Source organism: Indicator indicator, chromosome 9, assembly GCF_027791375.1.
Source record: "Indicator indicator isolate 239-I01 chromosome 9, UM_Iind_1.1, whole genome shotgun sequence".
NCBI classification, from domain to species: domain Eukaryota; kingdom Metazoa; phylum Chordata; class Aves; order Piciformes; family Indicatoridae; genus Indicator; species Indicator indicator.
The window spans coordinates 21,384,082-21,401,206 of NC_072018.1; the positions used below are offsets into that span (position 1 = coordinate 21,384,082).

General features: G+C 38.0%; 1 protein-coding gene across 2 annotated transcripts in view; it reads left to right on the forward strand.

The window, feature by feature from the left end:
* The window catches only part of ATAD2B (ATPase family AAA domain containing 2B), a 75,285-nt gene extending 59,127 nt beyond the window's left edge, over positions 1–16,158 (forward strand). For both annotated transcript variants that reach the window (XM_054383440.1, XM_054383439.1), the window contains 5 exons: positions 9–146; positions 11,214–11,909; positions 13,451–13,578; positions 14,718–14,846; positions 16,088–16,158. In XM_054383440.1, coding sequence (XP_054239415.1) covers positions 9–146; positions 11,214–11,909; positions 13,451–13,578; positions 14,718–14,846; positions 16,088–16,129 — 1,133 coding nt within the window. In that variant the 3' untranslated portion in view covers positions 16,130–16,158. The remainder of the gene's footprint in view (positions 1–8; positions 147–11,213; positions 11,910–13,450; positions 13,579–14,717; positions 14,847–16,087) is intronic.
* The last annotated feature ends 967 nt before the right edge of the window (positions 16,159–17,125 follow it).

The window sequence follows — 17,125 nt, forward strand, 5'->3', positions numbered from 1 at the left end:
GTATGCAGGCTTACCAGTAGCAGCAGAACAAATAAATCCTCATGGTTCTACTGTGCGGAAAACAGAGGCTAGAGTTGAAGATGCTTTTCGGAACAAACAAAAACCTACCATGGCTGTATGGCCCAACTCTGCAAGTAAATGTGCATGTGAGTATCTAGTGTGATAACTGTGCAAAGTCAGAGAGATTTCCAATGGCAAACATTTGAGATGTGTCTCTATTACTGTTCATTGATGTTTTGTGAGGTAGTTTTTAGACATGAAATGTGTGAAACTTCAGGAAAGACTTTTTCTGACTGTGTGAAATACCTCCCTAGGAAGTTGTAAAGCAGCAGGATTTCTGGGTTTGTGATAAGAAATAACTGTGTTTCTAATGTAATGAGTATTACATTTTTCTTTGTAATAGTTTGTTTTCAAGAGAACTCTGATCTTAGGAGAATACTGCTTTGATCTGATGAGTGTTAGGAATCGTATACTTGGTGTGTCTATCCACAAGTACCTAACCTATATACTACCTCACACTTTCTTGTACACTATAATTACTTGCTTCCTATCTTCCATACATACAGTATCATGCTAAAAGTCCCAAAAGAAATGAGAGATTTAATAGTATTTTCCTTCATGGCCCCGGTCTTCAATAGTCAGTACCCATTGCTGGAGGATGCTAAGATACTATTGCTGCAGCTTACTGGATTAGCCCAATTAAGTGATCAAAATCTCAAGAATTGTGAGGAATGACTGTGATGTAGGTTGTCAGAGGCACTGATAATTATTTTCAAGAGGTAAGTTGATTACAATAAGTAAATACACAACATATTTTTTGTTGGGAACACAAAAGATTAAGAGAAGGTATGAGGGATATACTGATAGCTGTGTGTGACTTTCCCACTGATGTGGAATCCGTTATTAATATAGTATTAATAATACTATCAATTATTGCTTAATAGGCAAACTGATAGATGAAAGCTGACAGCTTTTCATTGGTCTTTGCTCTCCTTCATGGTGCTTTTCCTTGATGAAAGTTTTCTAGGCATGATAGCAACTGCCCAGAGATGAATGTTGTTTATATATGAATTATGGTGTTGATGTCAAATAGTTTAATTAATTAGAGGTGCATAGTTCTGTTTCCTGAAGCTGTAATTTCTTCTATTAAAGGAATTGAAGTCAATTGTCCAGAGTTATGGCTTGAATAAACTCTTACGTAATAAATCAATGTGGATGCAAGCCATTCTTTACTCGTTTGGCAGCTTGTGCAAAGACAGAGGAGGGAAGGAATTCATTTTTTTGTGTGTGTTTTTGTATGAAATCCAAGATGGGGAGTCTCACTCTGGATGAGAGCACTTTCCTGGTTCTGCCTGCTCTTCAGTAGGGTTATACATCTGCGAGCCAGACATCGCTTGGGAGGAGAAATAGCAGCCATTACTGGTGACTTGTATAAAAGGAAGCTCTGGTACCTCTGCTCTCTTCTCCACCTTATATTGTGGATGCAGTGGCAGTTGTTTGAAGACTAGAACCATTGCCTGAAGAAAACAGATGGTGTTTCTGTGTGTAAACAGTGTTTAAGCACCATTCCTGCTAGTGTTTTGGTGATTCAGGTTGGAAGGCAAGAAAATGTGAAACGTAGTGGTATTTGGGACTGTGATCAAATGAAAATCAGCCTTTAAAGTTGAGTCTGGGAAAGGTAACTAGTTCAGGAGGAATGTGATATATCTGGTAATGAGAGAATTAATGAGCAATCAGAAATCTGCAGAAGGGATTCAAGTAGTACATGAGCACATCTAAAAGATAGATATGGTAAAGGTCAGTGGAGACGAGAAAATACATAAACATGCTTAAAAAAGTGTTTGGAGTCAGGAGCTAGAGTAAGGTGAGAGCAGAATCGAGCAGATTGTAGGGAGCTTAAATAGCAGACAGTTACGTGGTAGACAGTGATTGTATAAATGGAAGAAACAAGTTTAGAGAAGAGAATTTTAGAAGTAAAGTGTTTTGGTTTTTTTTTTTTAAGGCTAAGAGCTAAGATTTTTTTTTTTTTAAGACTGAAATGTATTATGTACGGGAATACAGACAGTAATTCATGTATTATTATTACACAGAGATAGAAACTGTACTTAATTCTGAAAATCTTCCATTTTTTCCTGCTATTTGAACTTGAATTAATTTTTTTCTTTAGATGCATCTAAAGGAAAAATCACCAATGTTATTTGCCTGTGTAAATTAAGTTTTTTAGGAGCTTGCTTTGTTGTATGTTAGAAAATAGCTGCTAAAAGGTTAGTTCATATGAAACACTTAAGAACCTAAAGGAAAAATCATTGCCAAGCATCTTCTGTCAAATCAGAGTGGGCTGTAGACAGTGTAGCAGCCTTTCCCAATTTAAAGTCCCCTTTACTGGTTAGGGCTAGTACATAGAGAATGAGTTCAGCATGTGTTGGTTTGTTTTCTGAAGTTATGTAGATGAAACTGTATTTTTTAGTTACCTTTTGTGATTTATTTAGTTTTTCTAATGTATTTCAGGTTTTATTTTTCAGTTTTGTTAGACCAGATAGGCTATCAGAAATGTGGCACAAAATAGTTGCAGAATCATAAAATAAATTCATTTGAGTTGGAAAAGACCTTTAAGATCAAGCCCAGTCACTAACGAACTTTACTAAGGCTGGTGCTAAACTATCTACTCCCATACCATATCTCTGTCTTTTGAACACTTCCAGGGATGGGGATTCAACCGCTTCCCTAGGGAGCCTATTTCAGTGTTTAAGAACCCTTTCAGTCAAGAAGTTTCTTCCAATCTCCAGTCTAAACCTCCCCTGGTGCAACTTGATGCCATTTTCTCTTGTCCTATCACTTGTTATGAGAGAGAAGAGACCAACAGCTACCTGGCTCCAACCTCCTTTCAGAGAGTTGTGGAGAGTGAGGTCTCCCCCCAGCCTTCTGTACTCCAGAATAAACAACCTCGGTTCCCTCAGACACTCCTCATAAGACCTGTTCTCCAGATCTCTTCACCAGCTTTGTTACCCTTCTCTGGATCAGCTCCAGCACCTCATTGTCTTGTAGGAGTGCCCTGAAATTGAACACAGTACTTACAAGATGTGGCCTCACCAGTTCTGAGTACAGAGAGACAATCACTTCCTGGTCCTGCTGATCATACTATTCATGGTAGAGGTCAGGATGCTGTCTGGCTTCCTTGTCCATCTGAGCACACTACTGGTTCATGTTTAGATAACTTGGGTTCGTCAGCACCCGCAGGTCTTTCTCTACCAGGCACCTTTCCAGCCATTGTGCCCCAGGACTGTAGTAGTGCATGGGGTGGTTGTGACCTAATTGCGGGACCTGGCACTTGGTCATGCTGGATTTTATACAGTTGGCCTCAGCCCATCCACCCAATATGTTCATGTCCCTCTGTGGAGCCATCCTACTCAAGCAGATCAACACTCCCTCCCATCTTAATGTAATCCACAGATTTACTGAGGGGTGCACTCAATCCCATTGTCCAGATCACTGATGAAAATATTAAAGAGAACTGGCCCCAATACTGAGCCCTGGGAACACCACTTGGCATTGGCCACCAACTGGATTTAACTCCATTCACCACCACTCTAGGGCTGGCCACCCAGCTGTTTTTTTTTCCCTATCACAGCATCCGCCCATCTAAGCCAGTTTTTCCAGGAGAGTACTGTGGAATACAGTGTCAAATCCTTTAGTAAGGTCCAGGTAAACAACATCCAGAGCCTTTCCCTGATCCACAAAGTGAGTCATTTTCTTGTAGAAGGAGATCAGATTCATCAAGCAGGACTCTTGCTGACTGGGTGTGATCACCTGGTTACCCTCCACATGCTGTGTAATGGCACTCAAAATGATCTCTGCCATGACCTACTCTAGTCCTGAGGTCAGACTGACAGGCCTTCAGTTCCCCAGATCCTTTTTCTAGATGGGGATCACATTTGTCAGTCTCCAGTCAACTAGGACTTCCCCAGTTAGCCAGGACTGATGATAGAAAGTGAAAACAGTTGTTTCTATTCAAAGGCTTCCTGTGGTGGAGTGTGTATCAATGTGGGTGAGTTTTAAGAGTGTTGGGTTACTAGAAGTTGTTGAAAATCCGTTAAGGAGAGTTTTGCCACAGATAATTTAAAATATTTCCATATTGACCATGTATTTTGAGAAAGGTGCAAGTATTCTGATGGTAACTCAGAATGGGATGTAGGTCAAAAGTCTGATATAAGTAGTTGTATGATCACACAATCATAAAATTGGCATAGTTGGAAGGACCCTGTGGAGGTCATCTAATCTAACTCCCCTGCTCGGAGATAGTTGCTGAAGGCTGTGTCCAGTTGTGTTTTAAATATCTCCAAGAATGGAGGCTCCGCAGTGTGCCTGAGAAACCTCTTCTAGTGCTTGGCTACTCTCACAATAATTTATTTTTCTTAATTTTAATTTGAATGTCTTGTATTTCAATCTTTGCCCTGTTGTCACTGAGCACTGATGAGAAGTGTCTTGTTTCATGTTTGTGTGTATGAGTTTAGAAGAGGAAGCTACCAGCAATGTGAAGTTCGATGTGTATGTTAACTTGATAATTTTTGATTGGTTTAGGTACATGTTGGCACATAAAACATTATCACCTTTTTAATTATTGGGATGCTGTCTCCTATACATCTGTCTTACTGCTCTGTTTTTCCAGTAGATGGAGTCTGTTGCATATTATTTTACTGTCTTGCAGTGGCTTCCTTTAGTATTGCAGATAAATAAACTCTGTGGAGAAGATTCAAGTTCACGTTTATTTATTTTTTCCTTTGTTTTTTTCCCAGTATTTAGCAATAATATATTGTTATGCTAAACTGCAGATTTTGTTTTCTTCATAGAGAAGTCTTTTATGCTATGTGATAAATATGATAGCAATGAAAATGACATTTGGAGCAAATAAAAAAAGAAACACTTTGTGTTACGTGAAGTATTAGAAATATGTTTTCTATGAAAGTAATTTTGTGAAATATGAAGTAAACCCACTGCTAACTTTTCCCAATTATGGAAGTGATTAGTGGTCTCTATATAAAACACTGTAGGGATATGAGAAAGGATGTAGGAAATTACTGCAGAAAATCTAGTTCTAAATAAATAATAGATCACATGCCTTTTGGTAAGTTTCTTTTGTTTTGCTAAATGGCAATCTTTGCTGTCATGAAACTCTGCATTTCTGCTTTATAATGGAGGGAAGGTTTGACAGGAGAGAGTTGGCTTGGATTAATTCTTAACCTGAGATAGAGGCAAGTACTGTAACTTGAAAAACACTATTAAAACTGATTTTCTGGAATTTGAGGGCATCTTTACTCAGAGCTGAGAAGAATGTCTCTTTCTTTATAATTTCATTCTGGGAGGTGTAGGAGTTGCCATTCTGAATGAGAGCAGTTTGATCTCCTGTGTGGATGCTGCCTTCTACCTCTTCTCTGCCTGTGAAACTGCAGGAGAACCTTGTGTTTGTTCGTATTCTCTTGCAGCAGGGAACGTGTCATTCAGTAGTCCTTAAGAGCCAACTGAATGCACCAAAAACGTATGTAGCTGTAATTGCTATTGTGCAGAAGATCTGCTCAGCATAAGGAAAATGATCAGATCTACAGAGGTGGAAAGTTTAATGATGGTCTCCACAGGTGATGTTAATCTGATTGTCTTTTCTCTTTTGACTTCATTTTTCTCTTTAATTTTCCTATGTGATTGTCTTGTCATGTTCTCTACTAACATAATTACTCTGGTTTCATGTAAATTATATTTTTAGCTTGATTTCCCATGAAAATTATACCTGTGCTCTCTGTCCATCTCTGCTCCCCTAATAACTTTTGAATCATTTAGCCAGGTTTCAGACAGATTTGACAGGAGTTGAGGGGTGGGAAATTAAGATTTTTGCAGGTTTTGTGAAAATTGGTAGCTGGATAGATCTACACCTGTGCTGAAGGAATAGACTGTAGATGGAAAATGGTGGTTCTGCCTGTCTTGGCCAGCTGATCAGTTAAAACATTTTGTTGGCCAGGCATGGCATACACACCACAGATGTAAAGTACCTTGTATCTTGTTCAGCTGAAGTGGGGAGGAACAGAAGATACTGGGAGAGTTTTGTGAGAAATATTGGGAAGAGCTTCAGTTGAAACTCTGACAGGGGAGGGATGGGGAAAGCAGTTGACTAAGGGAAGAAAACAGTTGGGGTACTGCAGCTAGAGTGTTTTTTCTGGAAACATGCTTCATCTCTTGTGGAAATTGACTCCTCCTGGTGGCCTGAAAGTGCCCAGGTTCTTCAAATACTTGGTTACAAAACAAATGATGAGAAACTATTAAAAATGTGTATACAACATATTTAATGTATTTGTCAGATGTGTGCCTTGAGTGCCTTTCATGTAGGTGAAGAAAATTGTGCCTTTTAGCGGTTGGTTCCACAGTCACTTCAAGCAGGTCAGTGGGTTACTACTAAAAGTGCTGTCTTGCATTTTCATTGGCTGCATGTTCTCAGCATCCTCTGTGCCAGCACTGTCATTCATGAGTTGGAAAGCTCAACTGAAGATGTTGAAAACTAACTCGGAGAAGAAGGAAAAAAAAAAACCCAACAAAACACAACGTAATGTTTCAGACTGGTTTAGTTCCCTTATCTGTTTTACTGCAGGAACAGTAGTGCCGGCACAAATGAGGTAGTGGAAATCCTATAGCTGGCTGTGGAGGGAGAAATGGCTTTGTCTGTTAGTGGAAGCTGGCACCACATTTTGCTTTTTAAGCCATTGTGGAATTGTGCTCGGTTCTTTATTGCTGCTTATCTCTGACTGCAGTTTGGGACTTTGAGACTGAAAACTCCAGAGACTTTCAAGTGGACTATTCAGTGTCCCTTGGTAAGGAACGTGGAGCTACTGGAAGCAGCTAAATTACTGTGGCAGATATAGATATATCCTGGATGCCGCCTAAGAGAGCGTAAATTGGTGGTAATAAGTGCTTTCTCAAGGCTTTGAGTTACTTTACACATAAGACATCAGAAAGAAGTTTAGGGGTTTGATCATGGAAGAGAAACTTAAAACATGTGCCTTGCTTCAAGTGGTTCTTGATACTGCACATAAAATCTAGATCCATGGTGATCTTGCTTGCCGTGAGAAGCTCCTTTGGATTTAATCCCCAGGAATTCTTCATGAAATAACAACAGAGAATCTACTGTTTGATGGATGTGAGTTCTATCATTTAATGACAGAGGGTTCACTTTCTCTAATGGACTTTTAAGCAGTGCAGAGACATACAGGAGTCTTCTTTTCTGCAGCATGAAGTGAACTTGTTAGCCTCACACTGTTCTACACTCAATATACTGTAGTAGTCAAACTACAGAAATTTCAAGAGAAACATCTGCTTTGACTGCTACATCATCTCATTAGAGTTCAGCCACATTAAGGAAGGCAGATGTGTGTTTTAATTACTAACAATCTTTGAATCTTCTAATTATATCTGCTTCCTTTTACAACTGCTAATTTCTATATAGTCTGCAGTTCTGTCACTGTACTGCAAGATTTAGGGGACAGCAACAGTGTGTATGTCAACTCTGAACCTTCTGTGCCATTCACCTGTGTTTTTGAGATCTGTTTTCCTGAGACCATGCTAAACAGTAAGGTTGCAGTTACCTCTAGATCGTGCAGATATACTTCAAAAATGTGGAAAACATATGATTTTTTTTTTTATGTTCATACTGTTTTGGGTTGGTTGTTGTGTTTTGGGGTTTGGAGTGTGGGGGTTTCTTTTGGTTTTTTTTTTTTTTTTTTTTTTTTTGACTGTCACTGTTCTTTAATGCGCAAGATCTGTGCTCAGCTTTGGGCAGGATTGGTGTGCATCACTAGATAGGGATGCTTATTTCACCAGAAGATACGATCATTACTTGGTGTCTCTGACTTGAGCATATCAAAGCAGAACTTGTGGGCAAGAATTCAGAATTTTCAAAGGTCTACTATAGGTTTCATTTTTCTTAAACTTAGAGGAACAGTCCTTCTGAAGTAAGTACATGATTTCTTTCCTAATCACAGAAGGCCATCTCTGGGAGAAATACTGTCTGATAAGTTAGATGCAAATTGTGGTCAAAAGTTCTCTGTTTAAAAGTTCTGAATAATGATTTACCCCCCCCCAAAAAAAATAAAGAAGCTAGAACTGAAGCATGGATCCCCTTGGCAAATCCACAGAGGTTATATGAAGATTACAGAGAGAAGAGTTCAGCAATTCAGAAGGCAAGTGAATATATTAATGTGCGAATAATTGGTATTATAATAGTTTGAGTTGTAGAAACTAAGTTCTATAAAGGAGGATTCCTCTGATAATAGTATTTCTACTGCCTCTGGCACAAGTACTGCCAAAGGACAGGCTTATCAATGGATAGATTCCAGATGAGCAAGTTTTAAAGGGAATAATTAAAAAGGAGTTAAGGTGGTAACTTGCACTTGGATATACTCGGTTAATTTTTTTTAAACAAAGTTAACCTGAAGTTTTTCTTCTGCAAATATCTATCCCATTCTATTACTGAAAACTTTAATACATCATGAATCATACTGACTATAAAATAACGTGTGGGGTTCTCTTCTTGATAGTTTACAGCCTAACAAAATATTGACATTAAGGCAGACAAGAGGGGATTCCAGGTTAAGTTCCATTAAGCCCTCAGTTCCTGCCCTTTAGCTTTGCATCATTTGTACTTTTTGAATCAGACGACTTTCTTGCAGGATTCAGAGATAAATTTTACTTTCTCCTGCCTTATATGACAGCTTCTGGGGTTCATATTATCCTTTCAGTAGTGTCTTTTTCTTTCCAGTAGATATAAAGGGAATCAAATCTAGGTGATGAAATCTGATGTTGACATCTACATTGGTCACATGGTTCACTGCTCTGTTAAACACTCCTCCTGCTTGTACCATTACCTTGGATATATCTGGGGAAGTGGGCAGGACAGAAAGACTGGTGTGTGAATCCTGTTCTAAAATGTTGCGTTCCTTGCAAAATCTTTTGCACTTCCTAGGGGTGTGGCTGTGTACTAGAAAAATCTGCGTATTGATGTTATAGATCTAGAATCAAAATTTCTTCTCATATCCCAAAAGGTACTCCTGTGCAAAGAGCAGTGGAGCCTAGATGAGAAAAAAAAGTGCTGTTTTGAAGGGGAAGTCTACTTCTGTTACAATCAAGAGGGTGAACACTGGTGAATGGGCTCAAAGATACATTAGATACTGAGGTCATGAAAATGATGAGCAATTTTGTGCTGAATAAATTCAAATGGGAGACTTAGATGAGTTTATGAAAGCCTGAGGAGAAAAGGTTTCAGTGGTTGGGATGGAAGGGGTTGAAACCAGAAAGGCTTTTATTCAAGTAACAGGGGAAAACAGTTTATTCTTAGAAGTATAGGGACAAAAAGAATCAGGATTTTACAGGCATTGGTCACTGCTAGCTCTGGGTAGCTCAGGTGATGACAGTACTGCCTTACGAAATAATAGGTTGTAAGAGTCTGGGAGGGGAAAATTTTACGTTAGCTGAGTTCTGTTGACTAAGTGTGAGTGAAAACCCAAAGTAGATAAGTTGTTTTTGTTGGTATAAATACTACTAAATGCTAGGAGGGTATGCTGTGCATGAGGAGACTCATGGGAGGAAATTCTGAAGTACAGCTGTGCTTCTGAATGCCTGTCAGTTACTTCTCAACACTTGTACCTGCAGGGGGCTTACATCTTCCAAGCAAGATCTTTGTAACTCAGTGTGAGTTTGGCAGATGCAGGTCTAGCGCTTAATCCATAAATCAAAGCAACTTATGAATACCAAGAACATTATAGAGGTGCTCAGCAAAGGAGTTCATTATGAAATGGAGAAAATTGATTTATCTCTGGAAACTATTTGCTGGTTTTTTTTCAGTTATAATCAGTTGGCTGCAACTTCAGCAATATTGCAAAATATGAGCAGTCTTACTTGAATTTGAATGTAGAAGTTTGTTTGTCCTAATCTTTCTCTTAGTCTTCTAGGCTGTGCCTTGTTAGTGCTCTTGAAAAGGATGTTGACAATGGCATTATATTTGAGTGGTTTTCCTTCTTTATTTGCTGATTGTATTGTAAATGTGCCCCGAACCCTCTTTTGAAATGGTGCATTAGTTGTATCATACTGCAAACAGGTTGGTTTTAAAAAAAAAAAAAAAAAAAAAGTTTATTTTGTGGTTTTTCAAAGGCCCAGCAAGGAATAGGAAAAATGAAAAAAGATGTAGAAATAATGAAAAGAGGATCACACAACCATGTTGCTTCAAGTTGAGTTGTATAATATGAGTGGAAGGCACTGGTGGTTAAGGTAGTTTAAGGCACTGTGCTTTCCCTTCTGCTTACAGGCTCATTGCATAGATGTGGATGTGTTTGAGGTCTCACTGTAGGCAGAGTTACTAAAAGGTCTAGGTCTAAACCAAAGACCTTCATTTTTTTAAAACATTTTGTTAGTGCAGTCAGCTTGAGTGCAGAGGTGGGAATGAACGGAAGACTGAGGAGGTTTAGCTGATTTCAAAAGCCAAGAGGTATTTGAATTGACAATTGAAATGAGAGGTGCTGGCTGGATATAGAGCAAAAAAGCCTTTTTGCTGTTGTGACAATTATGCATCGATATGGAATGCCCATGAAGGCCGCTTAGCCTGCATCCATGGAGGTTTTCATCACATGGCTGGTTAAAGCCCTCTGCAACCTGATCTGCTCAGGTAGCTGACCCTGTTTTGAGTAGTAGGTTGAAGTAGAAACTTCCTGATGTCCCTTCCAACTTGAATTGTTCTCTGAATCCATTTGTTTAGTTTTCTAATGATTTCAAATTACTGTAGGTATAGAAAGGGAAAACGAGAATACATGTCTTTAGACTCTGCATTACCCAAACCAGAATGACTGACTGAGCTCTACGTAATTGCTTAGCTGCTTGCTTTTAGTGTTTTACCTACGAATGGGTATATATAAAACACATTGAATAGGAAAGGCTAACAAGACTTCCTTGTTGCAGTGGTTCAGAATAGGAATTGTTTACAACTGAGTGTTCGCTCCTTAAATTTCTAAAATTCCTTGGTATCTGTTATTTGCGTACATTGAAATCAATAGACAGCTTGCTTTTTCCTGGAAGTGTGAACACATTTGATTGCCTTGCACATACTACAGCATATTCTAATATCCTTGTCTGTTTACTGAGGAGTTAACAGTGCTGAAACATCTGAAAGTTTCTTTTCTGTAATTCAGTTCGAATAAGGAGAAAATCAAGACGGCGCTCACAGTGGGGCAAAGGCATTATTAAGAAGAGGAAAGTCAATAATTTGAAGAAAGATGAAGATGATGCAAAGTTTGCTGATGATGAAAATCACGGAGAGGACAGCAAATTGCTGGAAAATGGAGAGCTAGAGATCAGCGCTGACTGCATTGAGGAGAATGGGGAGGAAGCAGGAGATCTCTCTATAACAAATGATGAATCCTCTTGTGATATTATGGATATAGATGCAGAGCAGAGGCTTAACAATGGGACATCAGGAAAGGAAAACAATTTTGCATCCACAGAAGAAGAGAGCTCAAATGAGTCTCTATTAATAACCGACACCGTTACCCTGAGTGCTGAAAAGCAATTAAGGAAGGACTCTACATCAAAAGGGGACTGTGTGAATGGGGAGACATCTGTACCCAGCTTAGAGGGTAAACCTGTTCCAGAATGTCATAATGGTAAAATGGAATCAGCTGATGCTGTTTCACCCTGCGACAACAGCAATGGGTCTAGTAACAAGCAAAAATCTTCATCTGAATATCAGCCAAAGGAGAAAACAGAAGCTTCCAGTGAAAGTCAAGGAGCTAATCTAGTGAAAGCTGAATTGCCACATTGCAGCAATAATGAAAAAACACTGCAGAGCACAGACATTGAAACTAAAGATGCTGAAGCAGATAAAGAAGGTAAAGCTTGTTTTCAATCTTTCTGTCCTTATCTTAATGTCCAAGTTGAATTATTTTTAATTATAATATCCTATGTTACAGTTATATAGTAACATCAACTCCTGTCTGTTTGAATCTTTTAGTATGCTTACAACATTCAATTCCACATAAATTAGAAGTCCACCCTTTACTTGCTCTAATGTTATCTTAGGCAAGTAAGCATATCTCCATACTTAGTGTTCTATTTATTTTTATAGGCTTTATGGTATATATTGTAAATGCTGAGATAACATTTAAACAAAGATTAAAAAATACTATGAGTGCACAAATATATATGTACACACACATGCATACATATATGTACATATATTTTGGTCTATATGTTCCATCTTATTTTCATCTATATGTTTTGACTTGCTTTGTTAGAGATTTGTGATAATCTCATCACTGATATTAGATAAGAGATGATAGAAATACAAAATGTATTCCTTTAAAAACATTTGCTCACAGCAAAAGTTAAAGCAGTTTAACTCAGCAAAAGCCAGATAAACTGTTGTTTATCATCTGGAAAAGGTATCTGGCTTTGGAGTCAAAACAGTAACAGTGCTGCAAAAAGATAAGAGAAGGAGAAAGAAAATCCTGGTGATGCATAAAAGAAGGGGCCATGTCCTTTGAAGACAAGAGACATAGTTTCCTCAGGGAAGAGAAATAAAAGTCTTATGCATGATTGCCTTTTTAATTAGCATTTCAGAATTATCTGAAAGACTGAAATCTTTACTTCAAAAAGTCAGCGCTGAGATTTACAAAGTAAATGAGCTTTAATGCGAGATCTGAATTATGAGAGTATCACTATATAAATGTTGCCTGTATTTGTACATACATATTTCCTCTAAGGGTAAAGAGAATAGTAGAAGAAAGGGTGTCAAAATATGAGAACTATGATGTGTGTTAAGAACATTTGCTTTTCTAAATACAGTATGTTTTTCTCAGGAAAAAAAAAAACTAATTGTTGAGGAGAAAAACAGTGAAAGGAGATGAAAAAAAAAATCTTGTTGTCCAGAACATGACTGGACAACTGTTTTAATACAGAGGTGGAAGAAAACTCAAATGTGTCACAAAAGCATGAAGATTGAGGAGTAGAGCAGATGTTAGAATTACCATGGTGATGAAGTCATGGGATACTTTGGAGAGAAAAATGAGGATTTGATCCGCTTAGGCAGAAAGATTTTGAGCATTAGCTTCATGTCTGAACTTCCCTTAGAAGCTGTGTAATTGGATGTTGGTAAGTAGAAATGATACAATAGGAAAACTCTTTCAGTGACCTTCAGTTTTCTAAGTTTGAAAGATGACCAATTTCATGCTTGTTTCCTGAACAGTGATTTTATGCACCTGTAAACATTCAGAATTCTGCAAAGCTGATGAATAATGTGCACTGCTACAGTCGTGCATGTTTGGTTCAAGAAACCTCAAGAAACCAAAGAAGCAAACTCAAGCCAAAGTGAAGAAACAGGGTGTTCATTTTGAGAATCTGACAGTGCTGGTAATTGTTTTTCAAATTACAGGTGTATTCAAAAGCAAGAAAACTCGAAAAGTCACTATGGAACAGTCAAAACCCACAAGTTTGGAGCAGGTCCCAGAGGAACCATCGGATCCTTTACCCTCTGTGATTGTTGACCATGACAGACTAAAGGTAATGGAACCAAAAAATAGATGGACTCCACAAACAGCTGCTTCCTTTCTGTGTTCTGAAGTAACGTTTCCCTTATTTTTGATTGCAAACAAGTATTAGGGCAGCAGTGACTTTGGAAGATGATTTGTTGATTGGTGTTTCTTGGACAAAAAGTTAATAGAACTGCTGAATCCTTACTCTCACATCATTACTACCTTTACAAATCCAGTAATGACACAGCAGTCCACTATTTTAATTGCAGTTTTTGCAGGTACTCATATGTGTTAATTGGACATACCAGTTACTGAGGAACTGCTGGGTGCCTAGTAATTAGGAGTTAACATCTTCTTTTTCTCTTCCCCAGTATGTGTATTTGGTGGAAAGAGCTGTGGATTGGAAAGCAAATTGAAATTTGTGCTGATGATTTCGTGTCACAGACTGAACCCCTAGTAGTTAATTATCTTTCAGTTTTGTCTCTATTTAAGCAGAGTTACCACAATATTTACTGTCTTCTGCAGTAGAAACTAGCTTGACCTACTATAAAATTCAGATCCCGTGTTCCATGGAGTACAAATGATAATCTCTTTGGAAACAACGTGTTGAGAGGAAAAAAAAAATCTTACATTTTATCTCAGCTACTATGTAAAATACACACTTTCACCTTTTGTTTATGAGCAGTTTTGCATGTGGTGTTGTCCCTCCCTCTTCTTTTATCGTACCATTTTCCAATATAGGTGGAATTCCAAATGTGCTTCCATTTGGTGGTATCTAGAATTTCATTGCAGTGTGAGTTCTTAAAAATGTCTGCTTTAGCTGTCAAAGCAGTTTTTATGGTTTGCTTTCTCACAATTATTGACTAGGATGAAATAAGGCAAAGTATTTTTTCAAAGAGAATAAACATTGCTCCAGCTATACTGAGTACAGAATCTAACACAAGAGTGTGGGTAAAAGCAGAGAAGTGAAAAGAGACATTGAATCCATTTTGGATCTACTCAGAAACAATGGCCTTGCTGATACCCAGGTGTAGTCCATTTTATTTGTGTGTGTCCTTCCAAAGTAGTGCTTCAGAAGGAGACTGCATTTCTGATTTGTCCTTTAAAAAGTAAATTTTAAAAAAGTGATTATAAAAACTCTAACTTCAGCTTTTGTTGTTCCAACAGAAACTGCTTGATTTGGTGGTTAAGAAAAGCGACAACTTGACTGTTGACCAACTTGAGAGATTGTATTCACTCCTCAGTCAATGCATCTACAGACATCGTAGAGACTATGACAAATCACAGCTGATAGAGGTGATGTTTCTTTTAGTCTTTTCCTGAATTTTATGAGACTTTTTTCAAGAGCTAAGTTGATTTATTAGTGTGTGTGTATTAGCAGGCAAAAGCTTTAAGTACACTTTGAGGAAGGTGTCTATAAACTGAAAAAAAAAAGTTTAGTGTGGTAATGACTTTTAAAAAAAGAGGTTATTTCTAGTAATCCTTTTCTACCTAAAAGAATGGAGGAGAAAAAGGAAGGAATACAGCAGCATGGAGAAGCATGTGCTACCAGAGTGAAAATGGAGTGGCTGCTTCATAGGTACTCTGAGCCAAAGTCACTACAGTTGCTCTTGCATTTGTGTAAATAGCCCAAAAAGAGTATTTACCTACCTCTGCTCCATGTAGTTCACTGGTTCTGAGTTCCATACAAAGACCTTAAATTTTGTAAACTTTCTCTAGATTAAGTATACCCTTGAGACAGTCCAGTACAGCATGTTGCAAGCCAGTTCTCTGCTTTACTATTATCCTTTGCCTCAAAAGTATTTTCTATCAAAGGCCTACTGTCTGCATCAACTGATCATTGTTCTAACTGTAGAGGGGGTTTGTATCAATTTGCTGATAGCCAACCTTGCTGAAAAATGGACAACTGTTGCTGGTTTCTGGTTGGATCACTGAACACTATAAATATTTTTCTCCACAAATATTTTACAACAAAATCTGAATAGGCCTTAGCGTGGGATGTTGTAGAGTTCTCACAAAATACTTCTTATACCATTTCTGTGCTATGCCTCTAGCATCTTCACCTACAAATATATTGATGATCTGTGCCAAATGTTAGGTAGATGAAAAAGGCATTTGTCCAGCAGGAGCATGTTGAAACTGATCTTCACATTGATTCTCCAGATGGTGCAGATATGTGTTTATAGCTGAGTCACCAGTAGCAGAGGTGTGCCATACGACTTCAGTTCATGCAGTGTGCCATTGTAATGGTTTCCTGATACATATCAAACACATTAATCATATAGAGGACCCTAATAGACTTAGCTTTTCTTACTGGACTGTCATAGTGGAGTGCTTTTCTGCATTAATACTTCTTTAATTAGTTCCTCTTTTACTGTATTTTGATAGTACATGGCAGCTAATAAACATAAATGTCTATTTTCATATTAATTATTTGTTCAGATATTAAAAAAAAGTATCCTGGTAAATGGTGTTATGTAATGTCACTTTATTTCTGTCTGGTTCTATATGTAATTGTTGCTCTGTGTGTCTTGCAGGAGATGGAAAGAACAGTTCATGTATTTGAAACATTCCTGTGAACTCGTCAGGATGGGTGGGTTTATCCTCTCAAACTGCTCACGGAAGAGCAGTCCTCTGAGCCATTCAGTTTCCATTTGCACCAAGTATGTGCAGAGCCTTGGTCTTAAGTGCTCGCTCTCTTTGTGTTGAATTTGGTGCTATTGTCTCAGGTACCTGAAACCAACCAGCCTACAAGAACCAAACGAAACTTCACATAGTTGTATCTGATATAAATAAAGAATACAGTGCCACAGCTTGGAAATTTTGGTGCTACAGAAACTGTTCTCATTTCTGCTCTTGTTCGCTCTACATGCATTATCTTTGGGGAAACTTCAGGCAAAGTGGAGACCAACATGTAGAAGAGGACTGGAAAGAACAGATCTCAGTTGAATGTTTTTAAGTGGGCAACCTTTTTTTATTTTGTTTTTCCAATTTTTCTCTTCTCTGGGGTAACGGACAGACAAAATCTGTTCTAAAGAAGGCAATGATGCATTGTGGTAGGAATCTTGAGTAACTGGATGTACAGTAATTTGAAGAAGAGGCTCTCTAGAACTGCCTTTAATGTGCCTTTTAGTCAATTGAGAAAGATAAGGCTAATCAATTGGTTTGGATTATAGCAAATGGCAATGTTAGAAAGCTGCCTTCAGAATGAAGATCTCCAAAAGGATGATTTGTGCTCTCTTCATTGGATGGCAACTAGTATTATGGTTCTATAATGCCTGTCTTGCTCTACAGAACTAAACTAAGACACACTGAAAAAGCCACATACTTTACCAAAATGGTGAAATTCCTTTTGCATTGGTATATGTTTGTTTTAGAAAGAAGATATGCAGTGAAACTCTCCTGTATTGCTAAAAGTGAAGCATTTTCCCACCATTTCCTTCCTTTCTATTTCGAGTTCTTTAAGAAAACCAAGTTTAATACTGGCAGGCTTCTTTTTGAAGTTCCATGTTTGTAATAAAGCTTGGACTGTGCAGTGCAGGTAAGGAGACACTATAGTTGGTTAAGCTCACTTG